We start from the raw sequence: 14,220 nt of genomic DNA on the forward strand, positions 1-14,220 counted from the left end.
TCACAACCTAAAGAGAGCAGCCTGAAAAATGGAGCACAGCTGGAGGAAAAGAAAACTAGAGGTATTTCGTATTGCTTGGCGGGAAAGTAACTTATCCTACAGAAAAGCATTAAAAACTGCTAGATCCAATTACTTTTCTTCTCTTTTAGAAGAAAACAAACATAACCCCAGGTATTTATTCAATACAGTGGCTAAATTAATGAAAAATAAAGCCACAACAAGTGTTGACATTTCCCAACACCACAACAGTAATGACTTTATGAACTACTTTACTTCTAAAATCGATACTATTAGAGATAAAATTGTAACCATTCAGTCGTCAGCTACAGTATCGCTGCCCTATACAATCTAATCTGCCCTATACAATCTAAGAGTTCTTACCAGAACCAGGAAGTATGACCATATTATCCCAGTCCTGTCAACACTGCACTGGCTCCCTATCAAACATCCAATTTTAAAATATTGCTTATTACTTAACGATTTAAAAATATTGCTTATTACTAAACAATATAAGGAAATCTTCTCTGATCCGTTGACAATAATGATCAATCAATCGATTAGCGAGGGTATTTTTTCCAGCAGCCTCAAAACGTGCGATTGTCACCCCGATATTTAAGTCTGGGAACAAACAAGACATGAACAATTATCGTCCAATAAGCATCCTCCCAGCTGCGTCAAAAGTGCTCGAGAAGATGGTGGCAGAGCAACTTACCACCCACTTTGAATCACAAGCTCTTTTAAATCCAATGCAATTTGGTTTCAGACAGAAATACTCAACAGACTCTGCCTGTTGTTACTTCCTGGAAACTATCAGGGCATATGTGGATCGCGGAAGGGTGGTGGGAGCAGTCTGCCTTGATCTGCGTAAAGCTTTGATACTGTCAATCACCAGATACTTTACAGTAAATTATATCAATATAGTCTCTCTGAGCACACCCAAAATTGGATTAGATCTTATTTGAGTGACCAACATCAGTGTGTACAAGTGAATAACATCCAATCTGCTTTCAGAGCCACTTCGATGGGAGTGCCGCAAGGGTCTATTTTGGGACCCTTGCTTTTTAGCATCTATATAAATGACCTCCCTACAGTGTGTTCGGACGTTGACATAATCATGTACGCTGATGATACGGTTATCTTCACTTCTGGGGAAAACGAGCTTGAGGTTGCTGACAAATTATCAAAAGAGATTCAAAAAGTTGCAGAATGGTTACATACATCTTGTCTGACCTTAAACGTTGATAAAACGGTCTCAATGTTTTTTTTCAAATAAACGTAAATTACAAGTAACTAAAGAAATTCAAGTAAATGGACAAACAATTAAAAATGTAAATGAAACAAAATATTTAGGTCTAATACTTGATTCGAACCTTGGTTTTAAAAGTCACATAAAAAATCTTAGTAATAAATTGAAATTTAATTTGATGAACTATAAACATATTAGAAATTCATTAAAGGGACAATAAGTAACTTTTTAGATATTTTATTATCTAAAATCAATATTTTTATTCATAAATATGCCCTCAATGGTGTACAAATACCTATGCCAATGTTTAAACTTATCCTTGTAAATGAAGAATTTATTATCTTTATATGCATGGGACGGGTAGGTCGACGGAGGCTTCCATATAGTTCCTCCATCTTGCAAAACTATAATGGCAGAGAGGGACAAAAAGTACTAAGCCAACGCGTTTCCACAGCGCGTTTTCGGTCAGAGCCAGAAACGCAGGTGCAGAGCAGTGAGAGGCACTTGAAACTGCACCGGCAAGTTTAAAAGTCTGGATTTCATTCTTATTATGGACCATACATATGCCGCGCCACAGGAGAAGAAAACATCGTCGCCAAAACAGTCAAAAATAGAACGTAAAAGGAAACGTGACCGTAGATTACAGAAAACAAGCGTTAATGTCGGGGAAGCTTTTTCTAGGTGGAAAGAGCTAATGCTTGATAAAGATTTCAAAAGAGACGCTGAAGTGGCCAGTTTTCTTCTCGACAGGTAAGTCAGTGTTACAGTCTATATTATAATATTTTTTTTATATCTAACAATGCATATAATTCAGAAAATATAACGAATAAATTAGACATAACTACTAATTACAATATTTCATGTTTTCCACAGTCAGTAATTCATACTGTAACATTCGTTTGTTTATGGTCATGTTGCAGTTTGTTTGAAATAACACACCTGTTCACCTGAAGGAAAACTCGATGAAGTGCTATTAGAAGACATCCTGTCAAAGCTTTTTGGTACATATCGCCTACCGTAGATGCAACGCGCATTTGAAAAGGCGAGGCGCTTGAGAGCAAAATTAGTTTGAATGCAAAATACAATTTCACCACTAGATGGGAGTAATTCCTACTTAGTGTCCCTTTAACTACGGAAGCCTCAAATATATACCTCAACACTATGACTGTTCCACATCTTCTGTATTGCATGTCTAGTTGGTCTCAGGCATGTAAAACATTGTTAAAATTACTTTAATCATTATATAAAAGGGCCATAAAATTCCATGATAAAAAGCCTCGCCAGTACCATCACTGTAAAGTACAAAGTAAATATAACATTTTGAGTTTTGAAAACCTTAATATAATCACATTTCTGCTTTATTTAAAATTATCCATAACATAGCTGCCCCCCCTTTAAAAAAATTTGTCACATTAAATTCAAAGAGGATTTCTAGAGCCACACGGTTGACAGTCAGAGGCGAGTGCAGCGTTCCAAAACGTAGAACCACATATGGTCAACAATCATTCTTTTATAAAGCAGCAAACCTTTGGAATATTCTTCCAAACAAAATTATCTCATGCACAAACTATAGTACATTTACACGCCTGACCAAACAGTGGTTATTATTAAAGCAAACCTGTACGCACTGAATTGACTTTGATTTGAACGATGTAAATTCTGAGTGAGTGAGTGATAGATTCCTGAAATGGAGTGTGTTTTTATGATGTGAGTGAAGTAATGATTTTATGTATTATTCTGTATATATTTTATGAACTTTTGTACGTAGGGCCTATAACATCTACCTGTCCAGGGACTGCGGGTGGAAATTAGCATTTTTTAGCTATAACCTGGCACATGACATCTCTTCTTTTTTAGACTAATATTTTTTTTCTGTGCATTGTCCCTGATCAAAAAAAAAAATAAAATCAATTACTTATAAAGCCCTGAATGGTTTAGCACCTCAGTATTTGAATGAGCTCTTTTTACATTATAATCCTCTACGTCCGCTATGTTCTCAAAACTCAGGCAATTTGATAATACCTAGAATATCAAAATCAACTCCGTGCGGCAGATCCTTTTCCTATTTGGCGCCTAAACTCTGGAATAACCTACCTAACATTGTTCGGGAGACAGACACACTCTTGCAGTTTAAATCTATATTAGAGACCCATCTCTCTAACCTGGCTTACACATAACATACTAATATGCTTTTAATATCCAAATCCGTTAAAGGATTTTTAGAATGCATTAATTAGGTAAACCGGAACAGGGAACACTTCCCATAACACCCTATGTTCTTGCTACATCATTAGAAGAATGGCATCTACGCTAATATTTGTCTGTTTCTCTCTTATTCTGAGGTCACCGTAGCCACCAGATCCAGTCTGTATCCAGATCAGAGGGTCACTGCAGTCGCCCGGATCCAGTACGTATCCAGACCAGATGGTGGATTAGCACCTAGAAAGGACCTCTACATCCCTGAAAGACAGCGGAGACCAGGACAACTAGAGCCCCATATACAGATCCCCTGTAAAGACCTTGTCTCAGAGGACCACCAGGACAAGACCCCAGGAAACAGATTATTCTTCTGCACAATCTGACTTTGCTGCAGCCTGGAATTGAACTACTGGTTTCGTCTGGTCAGAGGAGAACTGACCCCCCAACTGAGCCTGGTTTCTCCCAAGGTTTTTTTTTTCTCCATTCTGTCACCGATGGAGTTTCGGTTCCTTGCTGCTGTCGCCTCTGGCTTGCTTAGTTGGGGTCACTTCATCTACAGCGATATTGTTGACTTGATTGCAAATAAATGCACACCCACTATTTAAACTGAACAAAGATGACTTAACTGAATTCAATGATGAACTGCCTTTAACTATCATTTTGCATAATTGACACACTGTTTTCTTAATGAATGTTGTTCAGTTGCTTTAATGCAATGTATTTTGTTTAAATGCGCTATACAAATAAAGGTGACTTGACTTGACTTGACTTGACCACATGCATTTTTGTCTTAATAAGCACATTCAGATTTAAAAAAAATGCGTCTTACAAGAAATATGATCTTACCACAGTTTCTCCAGTTTACAGTGAGGATTCTCCAGTCCAGCAGACAGCAGCATCACTCCAGAATCTCCTATTTCATTCTCAGACAGATTCAGTTCTCTCAGGTGTGAGGGGTTTGATCTCAGAGCTGAAGCCAGAGCTGCACAACCTTCATCTGTGACGTCACAGTTACTCAACCTGTAGAGAAAAATGACATACTCTTCACTCTCTCAGATCAGATCGGGTCAGATTTGCAGTGAATATATTATTTAAAATAAAGTACAAACTTAAAACACAAATCAACATGTTTGATTGATCATTTAACTGATATCTAAAATATCAAAGATAAATATTACAAAATATCAGTGGTTTAAAAATTAGAAATATTAAATACATTTTTTGGACAACTCTGGACAAAATCTGCAGCATTTAATATTTAAGAGCTTTTAACTTTGATTTTCTTAATATTTAAACAGTTAAGTGAACATTCTCAGTGGTACTTACTGAACTGATCTGGATTCCCTCATCACAGGCACCAACATCTGAAGAACTTTCATATTTTCATGTTTATTTTTTCCTTTAACAAATTTATCAAGACAAAACTCATTCAGGTCCTCTTCTGATGTCAACAACACAAAAACTACAGCTGACCACTGAGATGAGGAGAATTTGGTTTCCTTTGTTCTTCCAGGTTTCAGATACTGTTGTATTTCCTCCACTAGTGAATGATCACCCAGTTCATTCAGACAGTGGAACAGATTGATGGATTTCTCTGGAGAGTCAATGGTCCTGATCTTCTTCTTGATGTACTCAACTGTTTTCTCATTGCTTTCAGAGCTGCTTCTTTTCAGTGTCATTATTCGTCGTAGAAGAATCTGATGAGACTCCACTGACAAACCCAGAAGGAACCGCAGGAAAAGGTCCAGATGTCCATTTTTACCTTGTAGAGCCTCGTCCACAGCTCTCTGATGCAGCTCAGATAATGAAACATGTTCTGATGAATTGGGTTGAAACCAGTCCTGAAATTTAGACCGTAAACTCTGTTTGGTGATTGGCTCAAACACATTTCTGTTGTGGTTTGTCCAGGAGAGGTGCACATATAGAGCTGCTAGATGTTCCTGAATGCTCAGATGAACAAAGCAGAAGACTTTCCCCTGATACAAGCCCAACTCCTCTCTGAAGATCTGAGTGCACAATCCTGAGTACACTGATGCTTCTGTCACATCAATGCCACATTCTCTCAGGTCTTCCTCATAAAAGATCAGGTTTCCTTTTACAAGATGCTCAAAAGCCACCTTCCCCAGTTTGAGGATCATGTCTTCATCTGTCACCTTCTTCTCATAGTCCTTCTCATGTTTGATGTCGGTCTGAAGGATCAGGAAGTGTGTGTACATCTGAGTGAGAGTCTTGGGAATCTCTCCACTCTCTGCTCGACTCAACATCTTCTCCAGAACAGCGGCTGAGATCCAGCAGAAGACTGGGATGTGGCACATGATGTAGAGGCTCCTTGATGACTTCAGGTGTGAGATGATCCTGTCGGCCAAACTCTGATCACTGATTCTCTTCCTGAAGTATTCCTCCTTCTGTGGCTGATTGAAGCCTCGTACCTCTGTCACTCGATGGACACACTCAGAGGGGACAAGATCAGCTGCTGCTGGTCTGGAGGTGATCCAGATGAGAGCAGAGGGAAGCAGATTCCCCACAATGAGGTTCATCAGCAGCTCGTTCACTGAGGCTGATTCAGATATATTACACAGTTTCACTTTACTCTTAAAGTCCAGAGACAGACGACACTCATCCAGACCATCAAAGATGAACAACACTTTATATTTATCACTGGATATTTCCATTTCTTTAGTTTCAGGGAAAAACACATGAAGAACATCTGAAAGTCTGAGTGTTTTGTCCTTCATCAGATTGATTTCTCTGAAAGGAAGTGGAAATATAAGCTGGACATCCTGATTCTCTTTCCCATCAGCCCAGTCCAGGATAAACTTCTGCACAGAAACTGTTTTTCCAATGCCAGCAACTCCCTTTGTCAGCACAGTTCTGATGGCTTTGTCTTGTCCAGGTAAAGGTCTAAAGATGTCAATGCATTTGATGGCTGTGTCCTCTGTTGCTGCTCTCCTGGATTGTGTCTCAATCTGTCTCACCTCATGCTCATTACTGATCTCTCCACTCTCACTCTCTGTCATGTAGAGCTCTGTGTAGATCTCATTCAGGAGTGTTGGATTTCCCTGCATCACTGTTCCCTCATACAGATGTTCAAACTTCTTCAGCAGATTTGATCTAAACCTGTTGAGGACTTCATGCCTGACAAATTTAAAAGCTGCATTATTAAATAAGCTAATGAGCACAGTGTATTTTATGTATTCTGTATCATAATCAAATACTATTTTATGGAATATTATACCTGAAATCATTCTTTTTATCTTCACTCTTAAAATCTAATGACTGATTCACAGATGCATCACTCCTCATAGACACACAGCTGGACTGGGCTTCTGATCTCTTCGGATGAACTGAACTATAAAAGGGAGAGATTAAAATCAATCCTTTGAAATACCATAACAAAGTACATACTCATATATTATTTAAATAATCCATTTTAAAAAACACTTCAGGATCATTTACACTATTTTATTTGAAAATATGTTAAATAGTAAAGTAAAAGTCCTTTCAGAAATGCATCTCTCGGTGTAACTCTATATATGTTAAAATATCAAATAAAGATAAAGATAACACTATTTTAAAACATAAAATGACATTTTGTAAAAAATATGTATATAAAAATGTACCTGAGATAAGTCTGTGTATCTCCACTCTTAAAATCAACTGGATGATCCATAGACCAATCACTCCTCACAGACACACAGCTGGTCTTTGCTTCTGATCTCTTCTGATGAAATGAACTATAACAAAAGCGATTTAATTACATCAAGTACTTTTAATCAAAAACTCACCACGAGGAGGCTTTTTAAATAAAATGGAGACTCCCATCTACCATCATTCAAGGTGATTTAATAAAGTGTTTATTCAAAGTACCTGCATCCTGGAGAAACATCTTCATCTGTAGATATTTGTGTGTATTCCATGATGAAACAGAATCTGATCTCCAGCACTGACTGTGAATAGAAATAAACAAACTCAAAAATTCAGCTGAAACAGGATCATGCCACGTGGCAATCACTCAGATACACAATGTCGAAATGTGGAAGTCCCCTGTAAAGTAGAGAACTCAGCTCTCAGCACTCATCTGTTTCGCCTGCACTTAACCTACTAACACCAGTACTTTTCCTTTTCTTGTCTTTTTTCATTTAATTAAAAAAAAAAAAATATATATATATATATACACCTGGCTATGCGTTCTATACTAGACTAACTGAGACTTGTCATGGCACTTGTATTCTGTTGTTGTTCTCTTGTTGACCTGACTGCTTCTATTGTTCTCATTTGTAAGTCGCTTTGGATAAAAGTGTCTGCTAAATGATTAAATGTAAATGTAAATGAAATCTTATTCACACAGATTCATAAAATCACTGCCTTTCCATGAAGCAGCTACATGTAAAATCATGCCTTAGCTTTTATAATGGTTCCTATGAAACACTTTTATGTTCGACTCTGGCTGTGAAGAAACATGAAGAAACATCAACTCTGAACTTTTACTTTCACTTTTTATTTGTGATGCCGGCAGTGGTGGTGTAACACGTAACACTCAATCCTCATCCAGTGTTAAAAATAAACTAATGAAAATTCTGTAAGAAAAATAAATAACATTTGTGTTTATTATTTTTATATATTATGTTATATATTAATTTGTATTGTAACAGTTCATAACACAATACACTTTATTTAATTTTCAAAATAATGTGTTATTTATTATTTTACAATATTGTTCAGATTATCACATGGGGCCAGATTGGAAATCTGATGTACATTTTAGGCAATATATAGTGAATCCAAAATGATTCTGCACTCAGATTCACGGGCCATCATCTATAAAACAAGATTGAAAGATGACACACATGACAGTGTGATGATGTGTGTCTCTGTGTCTTCAGTCCCTGGTGATTGTGTGACTGTGACATCTCTGTAGCGGCTCTTATTCAAATTCAGATGATCCTGAGGACACTGCACTGACGTGTAAATACTGAGAGTCATACAATACAACACACAAACAGTCACATATGAGTATGAGACATTACTGCAATCACATCACATCAGCAGATACAATTCAGAAAAAAAACAGTATATCCATAATACAGCCAGACATATGAATGGAAAACTGATAATAGATTAGTAACAGTGAATGATCAACAAATCTGTCTTTATACAGTCATGAAAAATATCCACATACTTATAGATCATCACATAATTAAACAGTTTAAAGTACATAAGCAAAAGCTGAGAGCTGAATTATTATCTTATAATTTCCAATTACACACATATGAGGCCTGTTATGTAAAAATAATATACACACAACATTCTAATATCTCCAGTTTATAATGTGGATCATCTTTCAGATCAGAGAGTAACTTCACTCCTGATTTTCCTAGTCTATTGCCAGTCAGATCCAGGTGTCTCAGGTGTGAGGGGTTTGATCTAAGAGCTGAAGCCAGAGCAATACAACCTTCATCTGTGACGCCACACTCTCTCAACCTGTACACAATGACAAATATACATTTATATGCATTTGGCAGATCTTTTTATCCAAAGCGAATTACAGAACATTCAGGATATATATATATATATATATATATATATATATATATATATATATATATATATATATATATATATATATATATATATATTTCTTAAACCCACAACCTTTTGTGCTGTTTTGTTATTGACTCTGGTCTCAGAGCAGGAGAGGTGATATAATGACAAGTATTGCCACAAACTGCTCCTGACAGAATAAGATTAATGCATGTTGATACTCAATGCTGATGCAGGTTGCTAAACACCTACAGGAGGACATTTGATTCACAGGAGCCATGTTCCTCAATACATCTCATGTATTAACTCACCAAACACAGAATTGTGTAATGTTTGCAGCTTCTAAACTGAACAGAAATCACTAAATTACACATCAGTATCTCAACGTTCAGGTTAAATCTTTAGGCAATCTGTGAGAACACAATGAGCTCATGGGATTTCAGAAAAGTGGAAAATAAAAGGAAAATATTTAAATTAAATTTAAATTAAATTAACCTCTTACACAGATGAGCAGGTGAAGGAGTATTAATCAAACTAGCAGAAGCAACTGAAGCTCCAGTGAATGTTTGTGGGGTAAAAAAAACAGGAGCAGCAGCTCATGTGATGTCATGGAGATAAATGAAATTAACTTAATATTAAGACATTAGAGTCATTTGTGCTGAGATTTAGTTTGTTTATTGAACATTTATTAAACAGGCTTTAGTCTTAGAATTTACATTAGAGGAAAAATATATGAGATTATCAGAGAGATGATCTCACCATAGTGTTTCCAGTTTACATTGAGGATCCTCCAGTGCAACACAGAGACGCTTTACTCCCAAATCTCCTATTTTGTTCCCAATCAGATCCAGGTGTCTCAGGTGTGAGGGGTTTGATCTAAGAACTGAAGCCAGAGCAACACAATCTTCATCTGTGATGCCACAATAATTAAACCTGCAGAGAACAATGACACAATCTTCAGTCAGATCAGATCAGTTTAGCATTGAATCCATTGGTAAAGAGAAAGTACAAATCAGTGTGTGGGGGATCATTGGACTAAGATTTAAAATGTCAAAAAGAGGAAATTCTAAAGTCTCATTGGAGAAAGATAAATAATATTTAATTAATGGTGCTGTCAGTATGTTTACTATTAAATCACACAGTGTTTTACTTTCTTTATCTTGATTGACAGTTGACTTATCCGAACAGTAGTTAGTATTCCTTTCACAAACAATACCTAATATTTACATTTTGTCTGGCTTTTTCTGACTTTCTTTGGGTGATTTGTTTTTTTTTACATTACAAATACTTTAGTGTGTCATATATAATCTTACCACAGTATTTCCAGTTTACAGTGAGGATTTTGTAGAAAATCAGAGAGTAGATTCACTGAATTTCCCAGTTTATTCCCAGTCAGGTTCAGATTTCTCAGGTGTGAAGGGTTTGATCTCAGAGCTGAAGCCAAAGCAGCACAACCTTCATTTTTAATGCCACAATCACTCAACCTGTAGAGAACAATGACACACTCTTCACTCTCTCAGATCAGATAAGTTTATTTCTTGGTAAAAGTGTAGCTCAATGGCTAATTAATATTCCTACTTGTTCATTAAAATTTACACTCACAGTTTTGGTGTGAAAATATTTAAATTTTAGCGCTTTGATTTTCCTACCCCTTTTGAGATACTCCTGTAGCTAAGCACACTTGTGCTCATGTAAATTATTCATGCATTATTGTCTTCTTGCATTATTGACAAACTCTTTTCCTGTTTGAATCTGTAAAGCTGTTTTGACACAAACAGAATTGTATAAAGTGTTTGTAAATGGCGTTTGATGGCTGCCTCCGTGACATTCTCTGCAGTTGTTTTTGTGTTTTTGTTAGTTTGTCCTGTCTTTAGTTATATTTCTGCAATCAGTTTCACCAGGGATGAACTGCTGAACATTCGGCAGAACACACCACAAGATATTTATCTGGATTTCAATTATTCAGACATTTTACTGAACGTTGTTATCGGAGGAGCAGCAGCGCTGATCAAACAATTCAGGATGCTCAGACGGGCGAAGCGAGCGGGAGCGCTCGTCAGACTCAGGAAGCGTTGATTTCCAACATAGTTGCCTAGCATCCATCTGGCAAATCTATGCTCTCTACCCAACAAAACGGACAAACTCCTTCTGCTCTCTCGGACAAATATGGATTTCACAAACTCTGCTGCTCTGTGTTTCATGGAAGCCTGGCTGAATGACACCATACCAGACAGCGTGCTCCATCTGCAGGACTTTCAGCTGTTTAGAGCGGATCACGGCGCAGAATCAACGGGGAAATCGTGCGGCGGCGGGACATGCTTTTACATCAATGAACGGTGGTGTACAGATGTAACGGTGTTAAAGAAGATGTCCTGATCTAGAAATTCTGTTTGTCAACTGCAAGCCGTTCTATTCACCGCAGGAGTTTAACTCGTTCATTCTGGTGAGTGTTTACATTTCTCCACAAGCGCAAGTCAGCCTGGTTTTACAGAAACTCACTGATCAGATCACAGAGACAGAACAACAACACCCGGACTCTGTGTTAATCATTCTCGGGGACTTTAATACAGACAGCATGTTACTTGTCCAACAAGAGACAGTAATATATGGGATCACTGTGACACCACAATAAAGGATGCATATCACTCTGTACCACGAGCAGCTTTGGGACATTCTGCTCACCTTCTGGTTCATCTTATACCGTCCTACAGGCAGAAACTAAAATCAGCTAAACCTGTATTAAGGACTGTAAAAAGATAGACTAATGAAGCAGAGTAGGATTTACAATCTTGTTTTGACCTCACTGATTGGAGTGTTTTTGAAGCTGCTGCCACTGATCTGGATGAACTCACAGAAACTGTAACATCTTATATCAGTTTCTGTGAGAGATGTGTATTCCTACCAAGACTCAACTAAATTACAACAATGACAAACCGTGGTTCACTGCAAAACTCAGACAGCTCCGTCAGGCCAAAGAAGATGCTTACAGGAAGGGGGACAATGTCTTGTACACTGGAAAAGGAGATCAGAGGAAAAATAAGGACTCAGTTCACTTCCAATGATTCAGCATCAGTGTGGAAAAGTCTGAAAGAGATTACCAACTACGAGACACCACCCCCAGCACTGTGGAGAATCAACGACTGACGACAAGTTTTACTGAAGGTTTGAAAGAATACCCATCACCTGTCCTGAACACCTCTCCACACAACCGTTCACACCAATAACAACTCCTGCAACCCACCCTGAACTCCTCTCCAAACAACTGTTCACACCATTAACAACTCCTGCAACCCATCCTGAACACCTCTCCAATCATGCACTCTCACCATTCCCACCATGCATCCCCCCTCTCCCCCACACCTGCAATATAGATCAGCGAGGATGCGGTGCACCAGGTCTTCCGGAAGCAGAAAAGGAAAAAAGCACCAGGCCCAGATTGTGTTACACCAGGCTGTCTGAAATCCTGTGCTGACCAGCTGGCCCCCATCTTCACACAAATCTTCAACAGATCGCTGGAGCTATGTAAAGTCCTTCATGCTTCAAACGCTCCACCATCATCCCCATCCCAAAGAAACCCAAAAGTACAGGACTAAATGACTACAGGCCTGTGGCTTTAACATCCGTAGTCATGAAGTCATTTGAAAAACTGGTGCTGGCCAACCTGTCTAAGGACCTCTCTGTCAAGCTCCTGAAGTTTGCAGATGACACCACACTCATCTGCCTCATTCAGGACAGTGATGAGTCTGCTTACAGAAAGGAGGTTAAAGAGCTGGCTGTCTGGTGCACTCTCAACAACCTGGAGCTTAACACACTCAAAACAGTGGAGATGATAGTGGACTTCAGGAGAAACCCCCCTGCACTCCCCCCACTCACCATCATGAACAGCACTGTGACTGCAGTGGAGTCATTCAGGTTCATGGGCACCCCCATCTCTCAGGACCTGAAGTGGGACATTCACATTGACTCCATTCTGAAAAAGGCCCAGCAGAGGTTGTACTTCCTTCGCCAGCTGAGGAAGTTTAACCTGCCAATGGAGCTGCTGAAACAGTTCTACTCCACCATCATCAAATCCATCTTCTGCACTTCAGTAACTGTCTGGTTCAGCTCAGCTTCTAAATCGGACCTCAGAAGACTACAGAGGGTAGTCTGGACTGCTGAGCGAATCATTGGTACAACCCTCCCTTCTATTCAAGAACTGTACTTATCCAGAGTGAGCAAAAGAGCTGGCAAAATCACTCTGAACCCCTCACATCCAGCACACTCCCTCTTTGAACTGATGCCATCTAGTCAACACTACAGAGCAGTGAGCACCAGAACAACCAGACACAGGAACAGTTTCTTCTCTCAGGCAATCCATCTAATGAACAATTGATAATAACTGTGGAACACACTACACTTTATATTTATATACACATACACTTATTTACCTAACACACATACTTAGTATTCACTTAAATTTTGCACATAATGTACCTGTACATACATAACTGCATTTTGTAATATACCTGCCTACAATTGTTAATTTGTATATTGTCATTCCTAACCTACTTATTTGTATTTTTTTGTATTTTTTATTCTTTTATTATGTGTTTTATGTTCTATCGCTGTCATTATGTTGTACTGCGTAGCTTCTATCATGAAAACTAATTCCTTGTCTTTATTTATGATTTAAATTACCTTAAATCATATTTTTGTTTTCCCAATTAAAATCGCTGCTTTCTGAATCAAATAGATTTTCAGTACCGAAGCTCTTTTGTTTTTTACCAAGTAGTGTGGTTGCTTAAACACAAGCTACATTTTTGCAACTACTAAAATCACTGATCTTGTTCATGTTTACGGTGGATAGCAAACAACCAGCTTTATGATGCATTACCGCCACCTTCTGCTCCGGATGGTACAACTCCTTGGCCAGTCAGGCAAAAAATGACATGATGAAATGATGGCAGAGGGTGAAGTCGGAGAACAGTTGATCCTGAGGAGCGAGTCGTAGTGGCCATACCCATACCCATAGACTGTATAAAAACCGACCGTTCTTCAACAAGTACATGACACTGACTGAGATAACAGAGAGAAAATATGTTTTCAGATGCTTATTGCACAACCCCAGGTTAAACCTGCTTTCAACTTTGAAGACATCAAACACAAATTTGAGGACACATATACAGGTGATTCCCAAATACACAACCATCACAATTAAGTCTTCAAACACAAACTAAACACTTTCTAGCTATCTT

At 38.1% G+C, this 14,220-nt stretch overlaps 1 protein-coding gene across 1 annotated transcript in view; it reads right to left on the reverse strand.

The window, feature by feature from the left end:
* The window catches only part of LOC128020183 (uncharacterized), a 42,474-nt gene that overhangs the window by 10,670 nt on the left and 17,584 nt on the right, over positions 1 to 14,220 (reverse strand). The window contains exons 5-14 of the mRNA XM_052606887.1: positions 10,300 to 10,470; positions 9,746 to 9,919; positions 9,208 to 9,234; positions 8,744 to 8,869; positions 8,348 to 8,417; positions 7,313 to 7,392; positions 7,066 to 7,179; positions 6,681 to 6,794; positions 4,772 to 6,580; positions 4,292 to 4,465 (exon numbers count right to left, since the gene is read on the reverse strand). Coding sequence (XP_052462847.1) covers positions 4,292 to 4,465; positions 4,772 to 6,580; positions 6,681 to 6,794; positions 7,066 to 7,179; positions 7,313 to 7,392; positions 8,348 to 8,417; positions 8,744 to 8,869; positions 9,208 to 9,234; positions 9,746 to 9,919; positions 10,300 to 10,470 — 2,859 coding nt within the window. The remainder of the gene's footprint in view (positions 1 to 4,291; positions 4,466 to 4,771; positions 6,581 to 6,680; positions 6,795 to 7,065; positions 7,180 to 7,312; positions 7,393 to 8,347; positions 8,418 to 8,743; positions 8,870 to 9,207; positions 9,235 to 9,745; positions 9,920 to 10,299; positions 10,471 to 14,220) is intronic.

Source organism: Carassius gibelio, chromosome A9 (genome assembly GCF_023724105.1).
Source record: "Carassius gibelio isolate Cgi1373 ecotype wild population from Czech Republic chromosome A9, carGib1.2-hapl.c, whole genome shotgun sequence".
Classification (NCBI taxonomy): domain Eukaryota; kingdom Metazoa; phylum Chordata; class Actinopteri; order Cypriniformes; family Cyprinidae; genus Carassius; species Carassius gibelio.